Source organism: Takifugu rubripes, chromosome 7 (assembly GCF_901000725.2).
Source record: "Takifugu rubripes chromosome 7, fTakRub1.2, whole genome shotgun sequence".
In the NCBI taxonomy this organism is placed as follows: Eukaryota; Metazoa; Chordata; class Actinopteri; order Tetraodontiformes; family Tetraodontidae; genus Takifugu; species Takifugu rubripes.
In genome coordinates, this window is record NC_042291.1 from 14593787 (window position 1) to 14608959 (window position 15173).

Consider the following 15173-nt stretch of genomic DNA (forward strand, 5'->3'; position numbering starts at 1 on the left):
TGTGGTCGCAAATAAATGGCGTCATTTCTCCGCGCACCACAGCTGTGACAGAAACGGTGCATTAAAAAAAACTGCGCCTCAACAGGAAACTAAACGTCGTGTGCTCAGGTAATAACTTACGTTTGATAAGGTCGCTGTTGTTTGGCTGGACAGAAGTTTGCGTGGGTTATGTTGCTAGACGTAGACCACGGCAGGCAGGAGTTGGGAATGGTGCAGTCTATATAGTTTCATTTAGAGCTAGCATGCTAGCTAACGCCTGATGCTGTCGCTAGACCTGCACATTTTCCCCTACTGGCATTAAAATGCAAAGTAGATCAAGAGAAACACTCCGTTTGATCTCCAATTTATAGACGGTATCACAGGTGATTTTATTCGTAATACGAAATGGGAAAAAATAATTGAAAACAGCATATTTAAAATAAAATGGCAATATTTCTTAATTGTATATGTTAACAAATATGGATAATGTGCAGCTATATTCGTCTATTACTGTGTGTATGTATGTGGGTATATACATATACGTATATATACATACACACATGTGCCATGTGAACGCTAGACAGGTTGTTGGTGAGACTCAAAGTGAATATATCCATTAGGTAGTCAACTGTACACATTACATATCTGTTGGTTTGGTTGGCAGTGCAATGAAAATGATGAGCACCTGAATAGAATGAGTCTCATCTCTTTTCATAATTAAATGCGCTGATAATCCGGACCTTTTTGTGGGCAGTTAGTGAATAATGAGAGAAAACGAGGCGCACGCCTCCATGCTGCCCCGCTTTGTGACCTTCAACTCATACAGTAGCGTCTGGCCTTGGGTTTTTATCAATTCACGATTGTTTTTGCAGCGTTTTTCTGTGATATTTGCATTTCTTTGTGGGATTTTGTTATTTAAAATGCGTGCGTAGCCGTGTTCAAGGACCTCTGGAGTCCTTGCAACCCACGAGGTGATTACTGGAACAACTTGGCTTAAAGAGCTGCATATTCTGTCATAATTAACCCATAATTAAAGTTGGTCGGTTGTGAATTTGCGTGCATTTCTATTATCAGGCGCTTTGCCGCGAACACGTGACTCGGTCGTTTCAAGCGAAAACGAAACCTTGAGTTTCCCTTCTTCGGGACAGGTTACTTTCCTCTTTTCTAACGTCATGAGTTACCTCATGTTTTTGTTTCCCTTCTCCACATCTAAAAGCGAGCATTATAGCGGGGATCTCAGGCAAAACGAGTCCACATTTACTTCAACGCTGCTCTTTGTGGGTCTGATTCCGTCTATTGGCAACTTTTTTGGGAAATTGCAGGATCAGCCAGGTAATTGCTTAAATCGCAGGTAACTCCTATCAGCTTCTGCAGGTGAGATCCACCGTCCCCTCAACACCTTACACCTGTGTGACGTTACCTGCGTTGACTTTGTTTCTGTGCTGCAAAGCTGCATTTGGGACTGAGACATGCCTCAACATGTAGTGCAAAAGAGTTCATTCAGCAGTTGCCAGGTTGGTGGTGCTGTTTTGGCCCTATGCTGGTGCAAAGGATGTGTGAGGATGGTAGATCCAGAAAACATACTTGTTAGTTTACTTGTCAGCTGCTGGGTCGGAGTCAAGATGACTAAGTCCCAGCACTATTTCGGGCCCTGGCCCGGCGTCTCTGTCAGTCCAGATTATAGTGATGAAGCCAGTATGTGTGTGTTCTGTTAATTCTGAGGCGCTGAATCATGACGTCCCTAAAGGGCCTGATAGGTGTCTCTGTGTTGGGTTTCCCCTGCTGTCAGTCGGACTCCTATAGACATTATTGAGCGTTGTCAGATATGACACTCAAGGCTAAATCAGTGGCGGTTGACACGCACCACGAGTCAAGCGCGTTTAACATGTTTTAAATGTCATTGAGCTCGCATTGCGAAACCTTTTCATTACACACACGCTTTAACGGCTCAGCTATAATCTGCACGCTGCTTGTCACCAGCGGGTGAAACGCAGTGCTCGCCCTTGGAACGATCCCGCCCGCATCAGCGGCACGTCGCTTTCCTCCTGTGCTATGAATCCACATCAAGCAAGAACCTATAAAGCTAGAAATAAAACACAATAGACACCAGAGACCGTGAATTATTGATCAGCTTGCTTTTACCCAGGGTATATGTTTCAGTGTCCCTGCGAGGGACAGTATGTCACCTTGCTGTATCCTTGTAAACTGGTTACTTTTGCTTCTTGTATTTCTGTCTGCCCGTCTGTCTGCCCGTCTGTCTGACCGTCTGCCTCCTCTCCTGGGTGTCCTGATTACTCCCACCTGTTAGGTGCCTCTTATCTCCTCCCTTCCCTCCTGTGTTAAAGCCGCGTCCTCAGATCTGGTGTGTAGCTGTTGCAGGTGTGTGCCTGTACCTGCCACCCTGTAGTTCTGACCATGTTTTCGTTCACTCGTGTTGGAAGCTTTTATCTTGCACCATTTTACTGTTGCGTCTAGTCTAGTTTTGAGCTTTATTACATGTTCAGGAATAAGTCACGTTGCCTCGCTGTTGGTTGGTCTGCAGTAGATCCCTAACAACCTGTAGTGAAGCTTGATAAGGCCTTACTTTAGCAGTATTTGGATTAATTATTCTTTTTTCCCCCTTGGAACATCTGTTAATTATCAGCTGCTAAGACCTTATAAACCAATGGCTCATCAAGGGACACGGCAGCTTATGCATCACTCACTGATCCCTTTTGCTGTCATTCGTTGTTCATTCATGTCCCCTTTCACTCTCCTTTATTCCTATTTCAGGTGCTCCGGGTACATCTGGGCCGGTCGGACATTCTGTCAGCGTCTGCCGCTCATGCTTGGGGACACACGCGTAAACAGAAGCTGCACAATCAGCTACAGTGTCTCTCTGGTCTCTCCAGCCCTGCGCTATGAGCAGAGGTAGAGGAGGGACTTCTAGAGAGCATTACCAAAGGAATCCTCGCCCATACCTCCAGGCCAAGGAAAACTACCACAGACCTGACGCAGTCCCACACTTCCTGAGGGGTGGCCCACAGCACGGTCCTTTTCCACCCTACTACTACGGCCCTCCTCATCCCGTCGTGCCTCCGCAGACACCAGCACATTCTTTCCTCCCCTCCTGTCCACCCAGTGCAAACCATTCTAAGGATCAAATTCCCCCCAAACCAGGAGAATCTAGCCGTTCAGTTAATTCTCCTAGTTCCTTTCACTACCGACGAGGAGAGTTTCTGACAGGTGAGAGCTTTGATGCAACGCAGTTCACTGCTGGAGCACGTAGTGAGGAAGCGGCCCCTACAAGGTCACATGGTCCCTCATACCAGCTCCGGCCAGGCTATAACCAATATCCCAGACCCAGCAGCAGCCCAAGAGGCAAATTGCTATATTCTCAAGACCAGTGGCTACCCAGCGTAAGGCCCTCACGAGTGCCCCCAGACGAGAGGTCCTTGCAAGAGCCCCCCCTGCAAGGTCAAGAACAAAACTTCAGCAGGCACCAGCGCGTCCAGACAGACTCACTCGAGGCAAGATTCCAGCATTTGAGCATTCACCGGCGTTGGCCCAACAGGGACAGCGACAGGTTGAACCGTTTTTATGCATCCAACAACTCTCTGAACTTCAGTTTGGCCGAGGGTAACATCACTCTCACCCCGGACATACAGGAGCAGGTCCACAGGGCCTTGGTCGCGTTAAAACCAAGCGATAGCATCGCTGCAAGGTGGTTGGCCAAAAAGCTCCATCTGCCTAAAAAGATAGTCAATAAGGCGCTGTATTCTTTGGAGCGCACACAGAAAGCCTCCAAGCAGGGCCTCAGCCCTCCACTGTGGACCACTTACAGGGAACATCTGAAGAGTGACGCGGATCAGAACTCAGTCGTAGAGAGTCAATCTCCTCATCTAACAGGCGAGCAGAACTCTGACACAGAATCCACCTCCCGCAGCCAATCGTCAGTAGCCTCCTCTGATTCTGAAGATTCCAAGGCAGCAGCTGGAAGCCGGCATCCCATAACTCCCAGCTCCTCTGATCAGAAACATTTAACCTCCACAATGTCAGACCAGAAGGAACTAGTTTTGCACTACCTCTTTAATTCGGGTGAGACGACTGCCCTCTGCATAGCCAAAAATCTGGGACTTAAGACCACCAAGCAAATTAATCCCACCCTCTACACCCTGGAGAAGCAAGGTGATGTCATCAAGCACAGCGGGGTCACCCCTGCTACCTGGGAACTAGCCACCCACCGGCGAGAGAGGATGGAGAGGAGTCTGAAAGCTGCAAAGAGTGCCTCCGCCTGTGAGGTTAGGATGGAGGTAGAAGCGGAAGCAGGTGGACCCGCCTTTCTACCATCTGCAGCCCTGCTACCAACATCTGAACTGGACCGCCTGCCATTCCAAGACTTCTCAATGCCGAGGCAAGATCACAGCGAAAAGGTAGCTAAAACTGATGACGGTTAGTTTTGCTGGTGGAAAATAAAAAAGATTGAATTAGTGTTTTAGAATAACAAGAGTGAAATATTAGAACAGCGTTTAAAGATAGTTGTGAGATGTTTTCATGGAAAATTCACCTTCCATCAAACTCCGTCCCAATTTAATAACGTGCTTTTATCTTTTTAATCCTCACTCTCCCATCAGCCCCCTGTTCAAATCATAAATGAACCCATAGATACCACTGAAGGACAGTGGGCAACTGACGACATCCCAGAGTTCCTCAACATCATACGTAGACAGACAGATATGGAGAAACTGGCTGCAGAACAGAACAATGCTGTCGGAACCATAGCGGTGTCCGTGGCCGCTCCCCCTCCCCCGAACCTGTGGGCCAAATTACAGGAGGTGAAGTTAAAGAACCCCGTCAGCGGCCTGATGGAGTACGCTCAGTTTCTGGGTCAGAACTGTGAGTTTCTGCTCCTCGACCAGTCGGGACCCTCTCACGATCCAAGGTCAGTAATCTGTTCCACAGCTCCCCCCCAAGGCCACGTTCATATATTCAGAAAGATTTATTGTACCAATAGAAACATTATTATTGTAATTCTGGACCATCTGCTGCCAAAATAAGTATTCTCTCAATTTAAAGCCAATAAAACATCTGCAGAAACTTCAACTTAGTAATTTAGGCAAAATACAAATAATGTATTCCTCTGTGTAAAATATAGCCATTTATTATACGTGTGGTTTGGGAAAGTTACCATCTTTTCGTTTATATACCCACATTCAAGAGAAGGTTTTCTGTGTGATCATTCTAGTTTAAACGGAAACAAACCAACATTTTGTCTCAAGCTGTTGGACATATCAATGCCTGATGGGACGGACGGAGTTTAAGCTCGAATGTTTGGGCTTTTACAGCCAGAAGAAGCCTCGTTTGTATATAAATGTCTCTTTCTTTCAGATTCCGCATGCAGGTGATGCTGAACGGGAGACAGTTTCCTGTAGCAGAAGCTTCCAGTAAGAAGGTGGCCAAAAAGGATGCTGCCGCTGCCACCCTCCATGTGCTCATTGAAGAAATGGAGGGAGGAACGAGCTCCAAGGACAAGAACAATGCTGCTATCAACCAAGTGACGGGTCAACTGACAGACACTGGTGTAAGTTATGAAACAAACTCCTGTCAAACATCTGAAGACTAGACAAGAGTTCCTTTCATTGAAATATTTCACTATATTTAACAGGACCATCCATTTTTACTGACAGATATTAAAGCCAACGCTCTGTGGTTGCCTCCCTACAGGCACTTAACCAACTGTAACTGATTTTATTGCCCCCTCCACTGTCCACTGTCTAGCAGGGGTCAATGGAGGGGACTGTAAGTGGGGCCGGTACCACAGAAGGGAGGGCGGTGGCAGAAGGACCCCCACAGCTGCTGTCACGCTCCCTGCCTGGAGGGAAGAATCCCGTGTCGGTCCTGATGGAGTACGGTCAGCACAGTGGAAACCCCATTGAATTCATCATGACCGGGCAGGCGGGACCACCACATGACACACGGTACTGGCCACCCCCCTCTCTCTGAATCTGTCCTTTCTCAGTGGTTTCCCCAAGGCAGCGACTCTCCTCGTGGCCAGACTTATCGCTAGTGATCAGCTATTTCTGCTCCTTCTGTCGTCACTAGAGTCAGCTGACAACGACCCAAACCCTCCACGGCCTTTCTTTGCATCCTGAGAGTGTAATCAGCAGGTTCTGGCATGAAACCTTTGTTCGCCGGGTCTGCGTCCCTTTGTTTGTGTCTCAGTCCCCAGTACGTCTCGGCTCTAACCGGGTGCTTTTCCCTTCCTCTCTCCTGATTCAGGTTCATGTACCGCGTCAAGGTGGGAGAGAATCTGTTTTCAGAAGCCTCGGCTCCGAGCAAGAAGGCAGCCCGCCAGCTGGCTGCAGAGGAAGCTGTCAAAGAGTTGATGGCTGAGGGGAGATTGCAGCTCAACAAGGTGAGGTCAGGTACAACTCGGGTTCCTCTCACCCGACGTCAGAAGCGCACGTACCTGAAATACCCACAGTGACGTCAGAGACACAACGGATCACCGAAGACCAAATAAATGACACGTTTGTCGTTTGTCTCTGCCGTCCCGTTTGTGATTTGCAGCCACAGTTGCCACTGGGTCCCTCCAGCGACAGTGATCTCAGCGGGGCTGGGACCCTGTGTCCCTCTCTGCTGCCTCTGACTGCAAGCGAGCTGCGCGCAGCACACGAGGCCGGGGTCGGGGATCTCATCAATCACCTGAACAACAACGCAGTGTCGGGACTGCTGGAGTACGCCAAGGCCCGAGGCTTCGCCGCCGAGATCCGGCTGGTGGGCCAGTCTGGGCCGCCGCACGAGCCAAAGTGTGTGAACCCTCCCGATGTCTGGCTTGGTTGTGCTGCTATGAGCGAGAGACGGCAGCCTTAAAGATTTCCTCCTTTGTAGGTTCACCTACCAAGCCAAGCTGGGTGGACGCTGGTTCCCAGCAGTGTGTGCGTCCAACAAGAAGCAGGGAAAACAGGAGGCAGCCGACGCCGCTCTGCGGGTCCTGATTGGAGAAGCTGAGAGAGCCGCGCGCACAGGAGAGCTGATCCCAGCCGAGGTACTGACGTTTAATGGGTTCCCTTTGTTCTGTCACCACATTTGTTCACATGTCTGGGAGCTATATTGGTTTGGTAAATAGCCACTCTCAGCAGCCTGTCCAGGTACATTAGTGGTGGGAATGAATGTCACATTTTACTGAATATGAATTAATCCCAGAGTTTTTTTCTTAAGCTTCCGGTCACTGGAAGCACTTTGCATGACCAGATCGCCATGCTGAGTCACCAGCGTTTCAACGCACTGACCACACGCATCCAGCACAGCCTCCTGGGGCGCAAGATCTTGGCCACCATCATCATGAGGAAGGGGGACGGCCTGGGGACCGTCGTCAGCCTGGGAACTGGTACGCTCATGTTCTCTACATCTAAAAAAAGAATGTTGCCGGTGGATTTTCAGTATTTATAATAAAGGCTTTCTAGGGTCAGAGTCAGAATTGGAACGAGGTCAGAGCAGAACCGAGGGGGCGTCGCGCTGTTGTACTTGTTGACTTGGAATCCATTTCTCTCCTGTTTTCCTCCCAGGAAATCGCTGTGTTAAAGGGGAAGAGCTGAGTCTCAAAGGGGACACTGTTAATGATTGTCACGCTGAAATTATCTCCAGACGGGGATTTGTCAGGTACAATTCTATCATTCTCTCTCCATTTGTGTCCAGTCCTAAACGCCCCATTCTCCCCCCCGACTTTTAATTGATGGACTGATTTGTGCCCTTTGCTCTCAGGTTTCTATACAGCGAGATCCTTAAATATCAGGACGGCAACGATGACTGCATATTTGAGCCAGCAGAGAACAACAAGTTGCAAGTTAAGCCCGACACCACCTTTCACCTCTACATCAGGTGGGAAATATTTCATCTCCCTTTATTCAGTCAGGCACTGTTTCTCTGCTCGGCAGCCTTTCATTTCTTTTTCTTTCATCCACAGCACGGCGCCTTGTGGGGACGGTGCTTTGTTTGACAAGTCATGCAGTGAGACAGGGGATGAAATCAAGGGCCATCAGCCTTTGTTTGAGAATGTAAAGCAAGGCAAGCTTCGCACCAAAGTAGAGAATGGTGAGGAGCGACACTGAAGTACTTTAAACTTCACCAATATGAGTACTGAGCAGACGATGGTAGAAGGTCGTGACCTCTGTCTATGTGGGTGTTTGTGTCAGGTGAGGGAACCATCCCAGTGGAGTCGAGTGCCATTGTGCCCACCTGGGATGGGATTCAGCACGGCGAGAGGCTGCGAACCATGAGCTGCAGCGACAAGATCCTCCGATGGAACGTGTTGGGCCTCCAGGGGGCGCTGCTCAGCCATTTTATAAATCCCATCTACCTGAAATCCATCACACTCGGTAAGACGCTCTCTTTCTTCAGAACAAAGCAACGAGGCAAACGTTTGTGGGACAGAAACTCAAATTTCCACCCGTCACCTGAACGTCTCTGTTGTGTTTGCAAGGTTATTTGTACAGTCACGGACACCTGACTCGCGCTGTTTGCTGCAGGATGGCCAGAAATGGGCAAGAGTTTGCTCAGAGTCTCTCTGCTCCCTTCATGCTAAATCATCCAGAGGTTTCTTTCACTTATTCTTCTGTCTGTAATCTTTTAATCATTTTATTTTTAAAAACGTGCATTCAAATTCTCTCTCCTGCTCCTCTCCCACACTCTCTGGTTGGATGTAGGTCGGCAGGGTGAGCGTGTACGACTCCACGCGTCACACCGGGAAGACCAAAGAGTCCAGTGTGAACTGGAGCTTTCCAGACCAGCACAGTGTAGAGGTGCTGGACGGAACAACGGGCAAACTGGACGGGTCAGTTTGCTTAAAATGGATTCTTGGTTATAAATGGATGAGTTGCTGGTTGTTATACTAGACCATACCTTGTACCGTATTCTCTGGACTATATGTCGCTTCAGAGTTTAAGTCGCACCAGCTAAAAAATGCATGATAAAGAAGAAAAATAGATATATAAGTCGCACTGGGCTATAAGTCGCATTTTGGGGGAAAATTTATTCGATAAAATCCGAGACCAAGAACATACATTTCATCTTAAAAGGCAATTAGCATGGATTAGCAATAGTGTTACGGTATGCTAACGTAGCAAATTCAGCTACATGACCCACAACGAGCTGAGTACTTTGTTAACGTAACATATTAACAGTTATTCAGATAACTAGAGCATAAAGAACATCCGCGCAAGTTTACCAAACAATCAAGTCTAACTCCATAGACGAAGCAGCGCTTCTTCTTCTGCGTCGCTAAAGGAACTCGTTCCTCAGTACACGCGCTTAGAGCGCCCTCTCGTGGTTGTCAGTGTGAAAATAATGAACATGTGAGATTCCGTAATAATGTATTTAAGTCGCACCCCCTGACAAACTATGAAAAAAAAGTGCGACTTATAGTCCGGAAAATTCAGTATGTGCAATAATCTTTTTGGGAATAGATACTAATTTCAGTATTGTCTGACGTCTTCCCTCCAGTAACAAACTGAGTGTGTCCAGAGTGACCAAGTCCAACCTGTTTGCTCTGTTCCGCGCCGTTTGCCAGCGCTGTGGACGCACCGATCTCCTCTCCCTACACTCCTACTCCCAGGCCAAGATGGCAGCCCTGTCTTTCCAGCTGGCCAAACAGCAGTTCTTCCAAGCTCTCACAGCCCACGGTTACGGCACGTGGATCGGGAAGCCGCTGGAGGAGAAGAGCTTTGAAGCAGGGGAGAGTTCCTGGAACAATGAAGCAAATGTCCCTGTGGGAGACGGCAGCAGTAGTAATGGAATACCAATGGAAATCAAGCAGGAAGTGTTCCAGAACATTAGTGGAACAGTATAAATAGGCAGCCAGGGAAGGTTGTGGAGGAGGGCAGAAGGACAATCAAGCTGAATGCTAGAATCTTATCCCGTTGACGTAAAATGGCAAAAGATATTCAAGCAGGGTTGCAAAGAGCTACGAAACATCTGCAGTCTGTTCATAATGAGAGTTTGGCGGTTTTTTTAATTAACGCAGCACTACAAATCTGAGTTCTATTACTGTATCTGTATCCCATTTCATCCCATTTCTGTCGGTTGTGCGTAATGTTGCTAATCATTCTAAATTGTCCATAAGTAGTTTTTGAGACTGGGTTTTTTGAAGCATGTAAGAGTTTTTCCAGCACAGGTGTCCTAGCCCGACCTGGTCTCATGTCCACCCTGAAGAATCGACCGTAGCCCCCAGAAACCCGATCATCCATAGCTGATGCAGTGTTTGGGTTATCTTAGTGTTTGCAGTAATTACTGTGTTTGTCAACTTCATTTGTTCGTTTCTACATGTGTTTGGTTTTGGTTTATTTAGAATTGATCGAGTTATTTGTTCCAAGACAACTTCTGTTATTTTGAAGTCGGTCCGATCTAACGCGGCACCGTTTCTCTAGGTGTGGATATGGATTCTTGAAAAACGTTCCCACTCTGATTAGAGTCGGACTTGAGTCTTTGTTCAGCTTATTTTGCACAAAGGGGATTCTTTTGTAAATAGGAATTTCAATTCGTACTCTAATTGCGCAGAACCAACGTCAACCAAACATTCTGTGATCAATTTCTGAGGCTGTGAAAGGAAAATCTGAGCAAAACTCTGTCTTCAGAGCTGCATTTGTTGCTACGGTTCCTTTAGAATCGATCATATGGCCCCTTTGAAAAGAACCATCTGTTCTCTGTTCTTTCCCACAACCGCTGATGTCATTATCTCACAGGAGTGGGATGGTTCTCTTCTGTGTATTTATGACCTTTTCACTTCTGCCAGTAAGTCCATGAACAGCTGGCACCTGTTTTTGCCTCCTTTTAAAATTTTGTACATGAACATGGCAGCGTGTACATGAGGTGTACAGGAATACACGCACACATGCGTTATGGTCCAAAGCTCTGCTACACCATGCTGTTATTGGTTTGAATTGCATTTTTGCTTTAACAAAACTGTCAAAGTTTTTATTTTTCTTATAGTTAACCATTTTATACTATGCATTTTTAGAAATGATTTTCAGCATCCATATTTTAAGAGCTCAGGGGAATCGATTGATGTTTGCGTTTCTTTTTTTCATCCATCCCAGCTTCCCCCCAGCAGGGTCGAGGGGCTGCCATCCCAGCTGGGAATTGGAAAGAACGGGAAATAGTCCTCATCTGCTTCAAGCTCCATGTGTCCCAGGTCAAAACGTTCTTGCCGCAGCATCGGTTTCACCCTCTGCTGTCGTTTGGTTGCGTCGTTATCAGAATTTTAGACGTCTGACCCTCCTGTTTTACTGCGATTGTTCCCCTACAGCTGCTTTTCTATGTTAACTGTGAGGAAAACAATAAAACTGTTTAAACTCCAAAGGAAGCTGCTGCTTCTGCTGCTAAACATTTTTCTCCTTTAACAAAGTTTCCCTCCCAGTCTGGTTGCAATACTCTAAAGGATCAGCAGATGGAAACATGGCTTCACCTCCAGGTCAGAGGCTCCTTTCTGCTGCTCCGGGAACCAGGATCAGGTCCAAATCAAGCTGGATTCCTTTATTCTCTGATCTTTGTGTGCCTCTCTCAGATGTTGGACCACAAAGATTCCAACAGCTGCATTTACGTAAGCATTTGCATCTCTAGCAAAGTTTGCTTTGGGGTTACAAGGTTCACATAATATTGGCCTAAAATCTCTCAAGATCATCCCTGGAAAAGGTCACCTGAGCTATCGTCTCATCAGTGGAGTCAAAAAAAAAAAAGGGGGAACGCCTGCAATTGCTATGCTCGATGTCTCGGCAACCAATTATCACCTAACGGAAGGAAACGTGCCTCCACAGACCGCTGTGAAAGTGTCCTAGGATGGATGTGAGAAACACACTTTATTGTAATATACTGGAGTTAAGATAATAACATTGGGAATAAAGAGTACCTCTTTGAGGGCGATGGCCGCTGCATCATTTCGCCGTCTTCTCGTGATGCAATAACACTTGGAAGGAGCCATTTAGAGCTGCTTGATGATGCGTCACTGGGAATAAATGGTGCTATTCGGCGTCTAATGGTGAATGGGTTCGATATCAGTGCATCAGACGGAGCAGCCTGCTGCAGTCGGGGAAGCAGAGCAGCAGAAGACTTGGGGTATAAATATCAGAGGCAGTTTAAGGGCCTTCTGCTGTAGCTCTGAGCTAACAAATCAATCTGGAATGAACCTGGACCCACATGGCGGTTGAAACATCCTTGATATTGCCATCTGTAAAAGTGTAAACAGATGAATTTGGGGGGGGGGGGGGGATATCTGGAATATGGCTGCCCTGAGAGTCAACCGATCACAATCCATCAAAACCAGTGACCTAAATGAGGTTCATAGAGATGATCTTTGGAGTGTTATCACTCCCGATGACACGTTGGAACCTCGCGACGACGGCAATGACTTGGAACGGAGCAAAGCACCGAGAGATCATCACTGTGGAGGCAGCATCACACTGGCTGTAATCAGGGAGGAGGGACCCGTGAAATCACACTAAAGAGAAGAACATGGCCGTCCAACATCCAACGAGTCAAAGCGGAGCCCCAGGACCTCTCTCTGAGAGCTTCTCAGACATCAATCCAATTAAAACATCTGTGATCTGGCATTGTTGCGACTCTGGAAGTCAAGACAAAATGAGGAAAAATGGTAGAAATGCCCGAGCAGCCAGTGTTCTGATCAAATCCTGACTAAAACAGAGGAAATCAGCTTCAGTAATCAATCTGGGTGTGTGTTTGTGCAGCAGGTTCTCCTCCAACCTGCACGTTCCCGCCGGTTGCTGCAGTTTCACCATCGATGTAAAAAAAATACATATATATTAATGCGATCCGTCCAGCCTCCATTTGCATAGTAAAAAGTCTCCATCTTGAAAGGCCGGCGCAGACGCGGGTGGGAGCCGCGGTAACGAAGCCGGCACCTCCGCCGGTGCGGTCCTCGTCCTACGTTGTGGAGGGCATGACTAATGATGAAAGGGGACTGGTTGAGAGCACCGGAGGGAGGGATGAATGAGGGGAACATGGCTGCATGGAATGAAATATTTGTCCAGGCTTGAGGGCTTTAACAAGTCAATCAATGGTCTCCAAAGGAAATAAATGAGAGAGGGGAAAGAGGGAATTCTTGGGGGTTGACTGGAGTGACATTGCCTAGAAACCAGGCTCCCGAAACAACAATTACAGAAGAAATCTCAGCATGACTGTTAGATACAGGCCAACATGGCGATCAGGTAAGACTTTACAGCATCATGGCGGCCACCTTTGCGTCTCCTTTTACTAAATATTTCATCCTAACAGGTGTGAACTTACTCCGAGGGACCTCGTCGGAGCCCTGCACACGTGTCTGGGCCCAGAAGCAGGAAGCCAGGAAACCAATAAAGCCGACTGCTGCTCTGAAGACCTGGTGGGTTATTGTATGAGAACTGTGAGGAACTATAGCAGTAACCACATTTCAAGTGTGAAAAGTGAATTTCTGCAACCTCCGCTGGGCGTTTGAACCACAGAAGGTAAGGTAAATACCCAGATTCTGTGGTGACGCCACACCGAGGTCAGTATCATTGCAACTCTTAAAGATTCATGATGAAATTCTGCTGCGGTTTTGTTGTTCTCTCTTGATTGTGCAGTCAAGACCACCTTCAGACCCAATGCTTAGCTTAGCATCAGTGTTCCTGCCTTTTAGCATAAGCTAATTCATTGTTCCAGCTTTAGCTTCAGTGCTGAAGAGCTATTCGATCAGATTTCATTCAGAAGAGACCCAACAGTTATTTGAGGAGGTCCTTACGCTCTTAAACAGCTGGTTCCTACATTGTTCAGTTCACTTACATCCCTTAAAAGGGTAAAAGCACTAAAATTTTATTAAAACCTTCTCAGGCCTTTTTGCTAGAAAAATGCAGTTAGCTGAAATACAAACCTGAGGCAGAAATGTCCCAGGTTGGAAAGAAAAGGTTTGGATCGGTGTTAATAATATATAGTCAACACTATTGGTGAACACACACACACACACTTAAACAGCTACATCTGAGGAGTTGAAGGGTTACAAATACTGGCACAGAAGAGCTGACTTGTCATAACAACAGACTCTCACAAACAGCCCAGATTAAACTTCAGTCTCCTGCTGACATTTGGAAACATCAATTAGTGAAAAAACTCCTTAAACACGCATTTTCCTATCAGGACACTACTTACCTAATTGCCTCTTCAATCAAAGCTGACACAGAGCTTTTATTAAGGGCTGGAGTCTTGCTGCTACCTGCGCTGGCGGCGCCACAGAACACAGGAGGGTGATGGGCGCTTTCTTTTCCGCTCACTGGGCAGTCTGAGGCCATCGAGGGTCTGAAGAACGAGTGTGCAAGTGCAATTACAGGTGCAACAGCAGAAACCATCCAACTCCGAGCATCTTTACAGCCTGAACATTGCGGGGGACAGAATACGCTGCTTGATAATACTCCAAAAATGCAACAAAAACCGACCAGAGGGATGAAAGTGGCGTCAAAGTATCAAGAAGTTTTAGCATGAGTATAAATCTGCTGAAATCTGCTGATTAGACACTTAAGAGACAGCTGACGCACAAAGTGGCACGACCGCAGCATCCACTTAAGTAGGGTGCTGACAGGGTCCAAACTCCAGGCCCCACCCACTTTCCCAACTCGTTAAAGTCCTAAACTGGATCACCAGGCAAGGGCAGCTTCGCCGTGGCGTAACGTCTAGACACGGCGTGGAGTGTTTGGGTTGCTTTATGCACTTCCTAATGAAAAGCGACGCCAAATAGATGTTCTGAGGCAAGGTGTTCTGCTCCACTTCAGCTGAAGAGCGCCTCCCACCCGGGGTCCCGTGCACCCCGCAGTCTTGTCTGTTCTGGGTTTGATTATCCTCCCTCTCAACCAGCCACTCCACTGGAAGCGCACGCGGATGTGGCCGCGCCGCAGCTTCCACCCTCCTAATGCGATGGCGGCCATTAGGGTGAGGATCAGAGCACGTCTGATAAGAGAGCGACAGGACCGCTGAGTCCTCAGGAGGAGACGTGCACTTACTCCACGCATCTCTGACATTTCTCCGTGACCCGGGTCACTGGTGGGAACAGCTCGGACGCCGCCTTCATGCATCAGCGAGGATGATTTATTCATGAAATATGTTTCCGGCTTTGATATAACCCGACCTTATTGGTTCCCTGCTCACTGACTCGATGCATTAGGTACTTTTATGAGGGCACAAAGTCTAAACGTCGTGCT

The 15173-nt window shown here is 47.5% G+C and overlaps 1 protein-coding gene across 3 annotated transcripts; it reads left to right on the forward strand.

Moving 5' to 3' along the window:
• Positions 1–7: 7 nt before the first annotated feature.
• Positions 8–11317, forward strand: adar (adenosine deaminase RNA specific). Of its 3 annotated transcripts, none has more exons than XM_011605826.2 (16): positions 8–108; positions 2752–4391; positions 4593–4900; positions 5347–5539; positions 5737–5936; positions 6238–6373; positions 6529–6767; positions 6850–7006; positions 7180–7348; positions 7527–7620; positions 7723–7839; positions 7925–8052; positions 8154–8336; positions 8441–8553; positions 8664–8791; positions 9460–11317. In XM_011605826.2, exons 2-16 carry the CDS (start codon positions 2880–2882, stop codon positions 9803–9805), a joined length of 4023 nt encoding a protein of 1340 aa, XP_011604128.2. In that variant the 5' UTR covers positions 8–108; positions 2752–2879; the 3' UTR covers positions 9806–11317. The 3 variants fall into 3 exon arrangements, with proteins under 3 accessions (XP_011604128.2, XP_003966289.2, XP_029694729.1); XM_003966240.3 differs by having other exon boundaries at positions 5740–5936; XM_029838869.1 differs by lacking the exon at positions 8–108 and adding an exon at positions 1226–1353.
• Positions 11318–15173: the final 3856 nt, after the last annotated feature.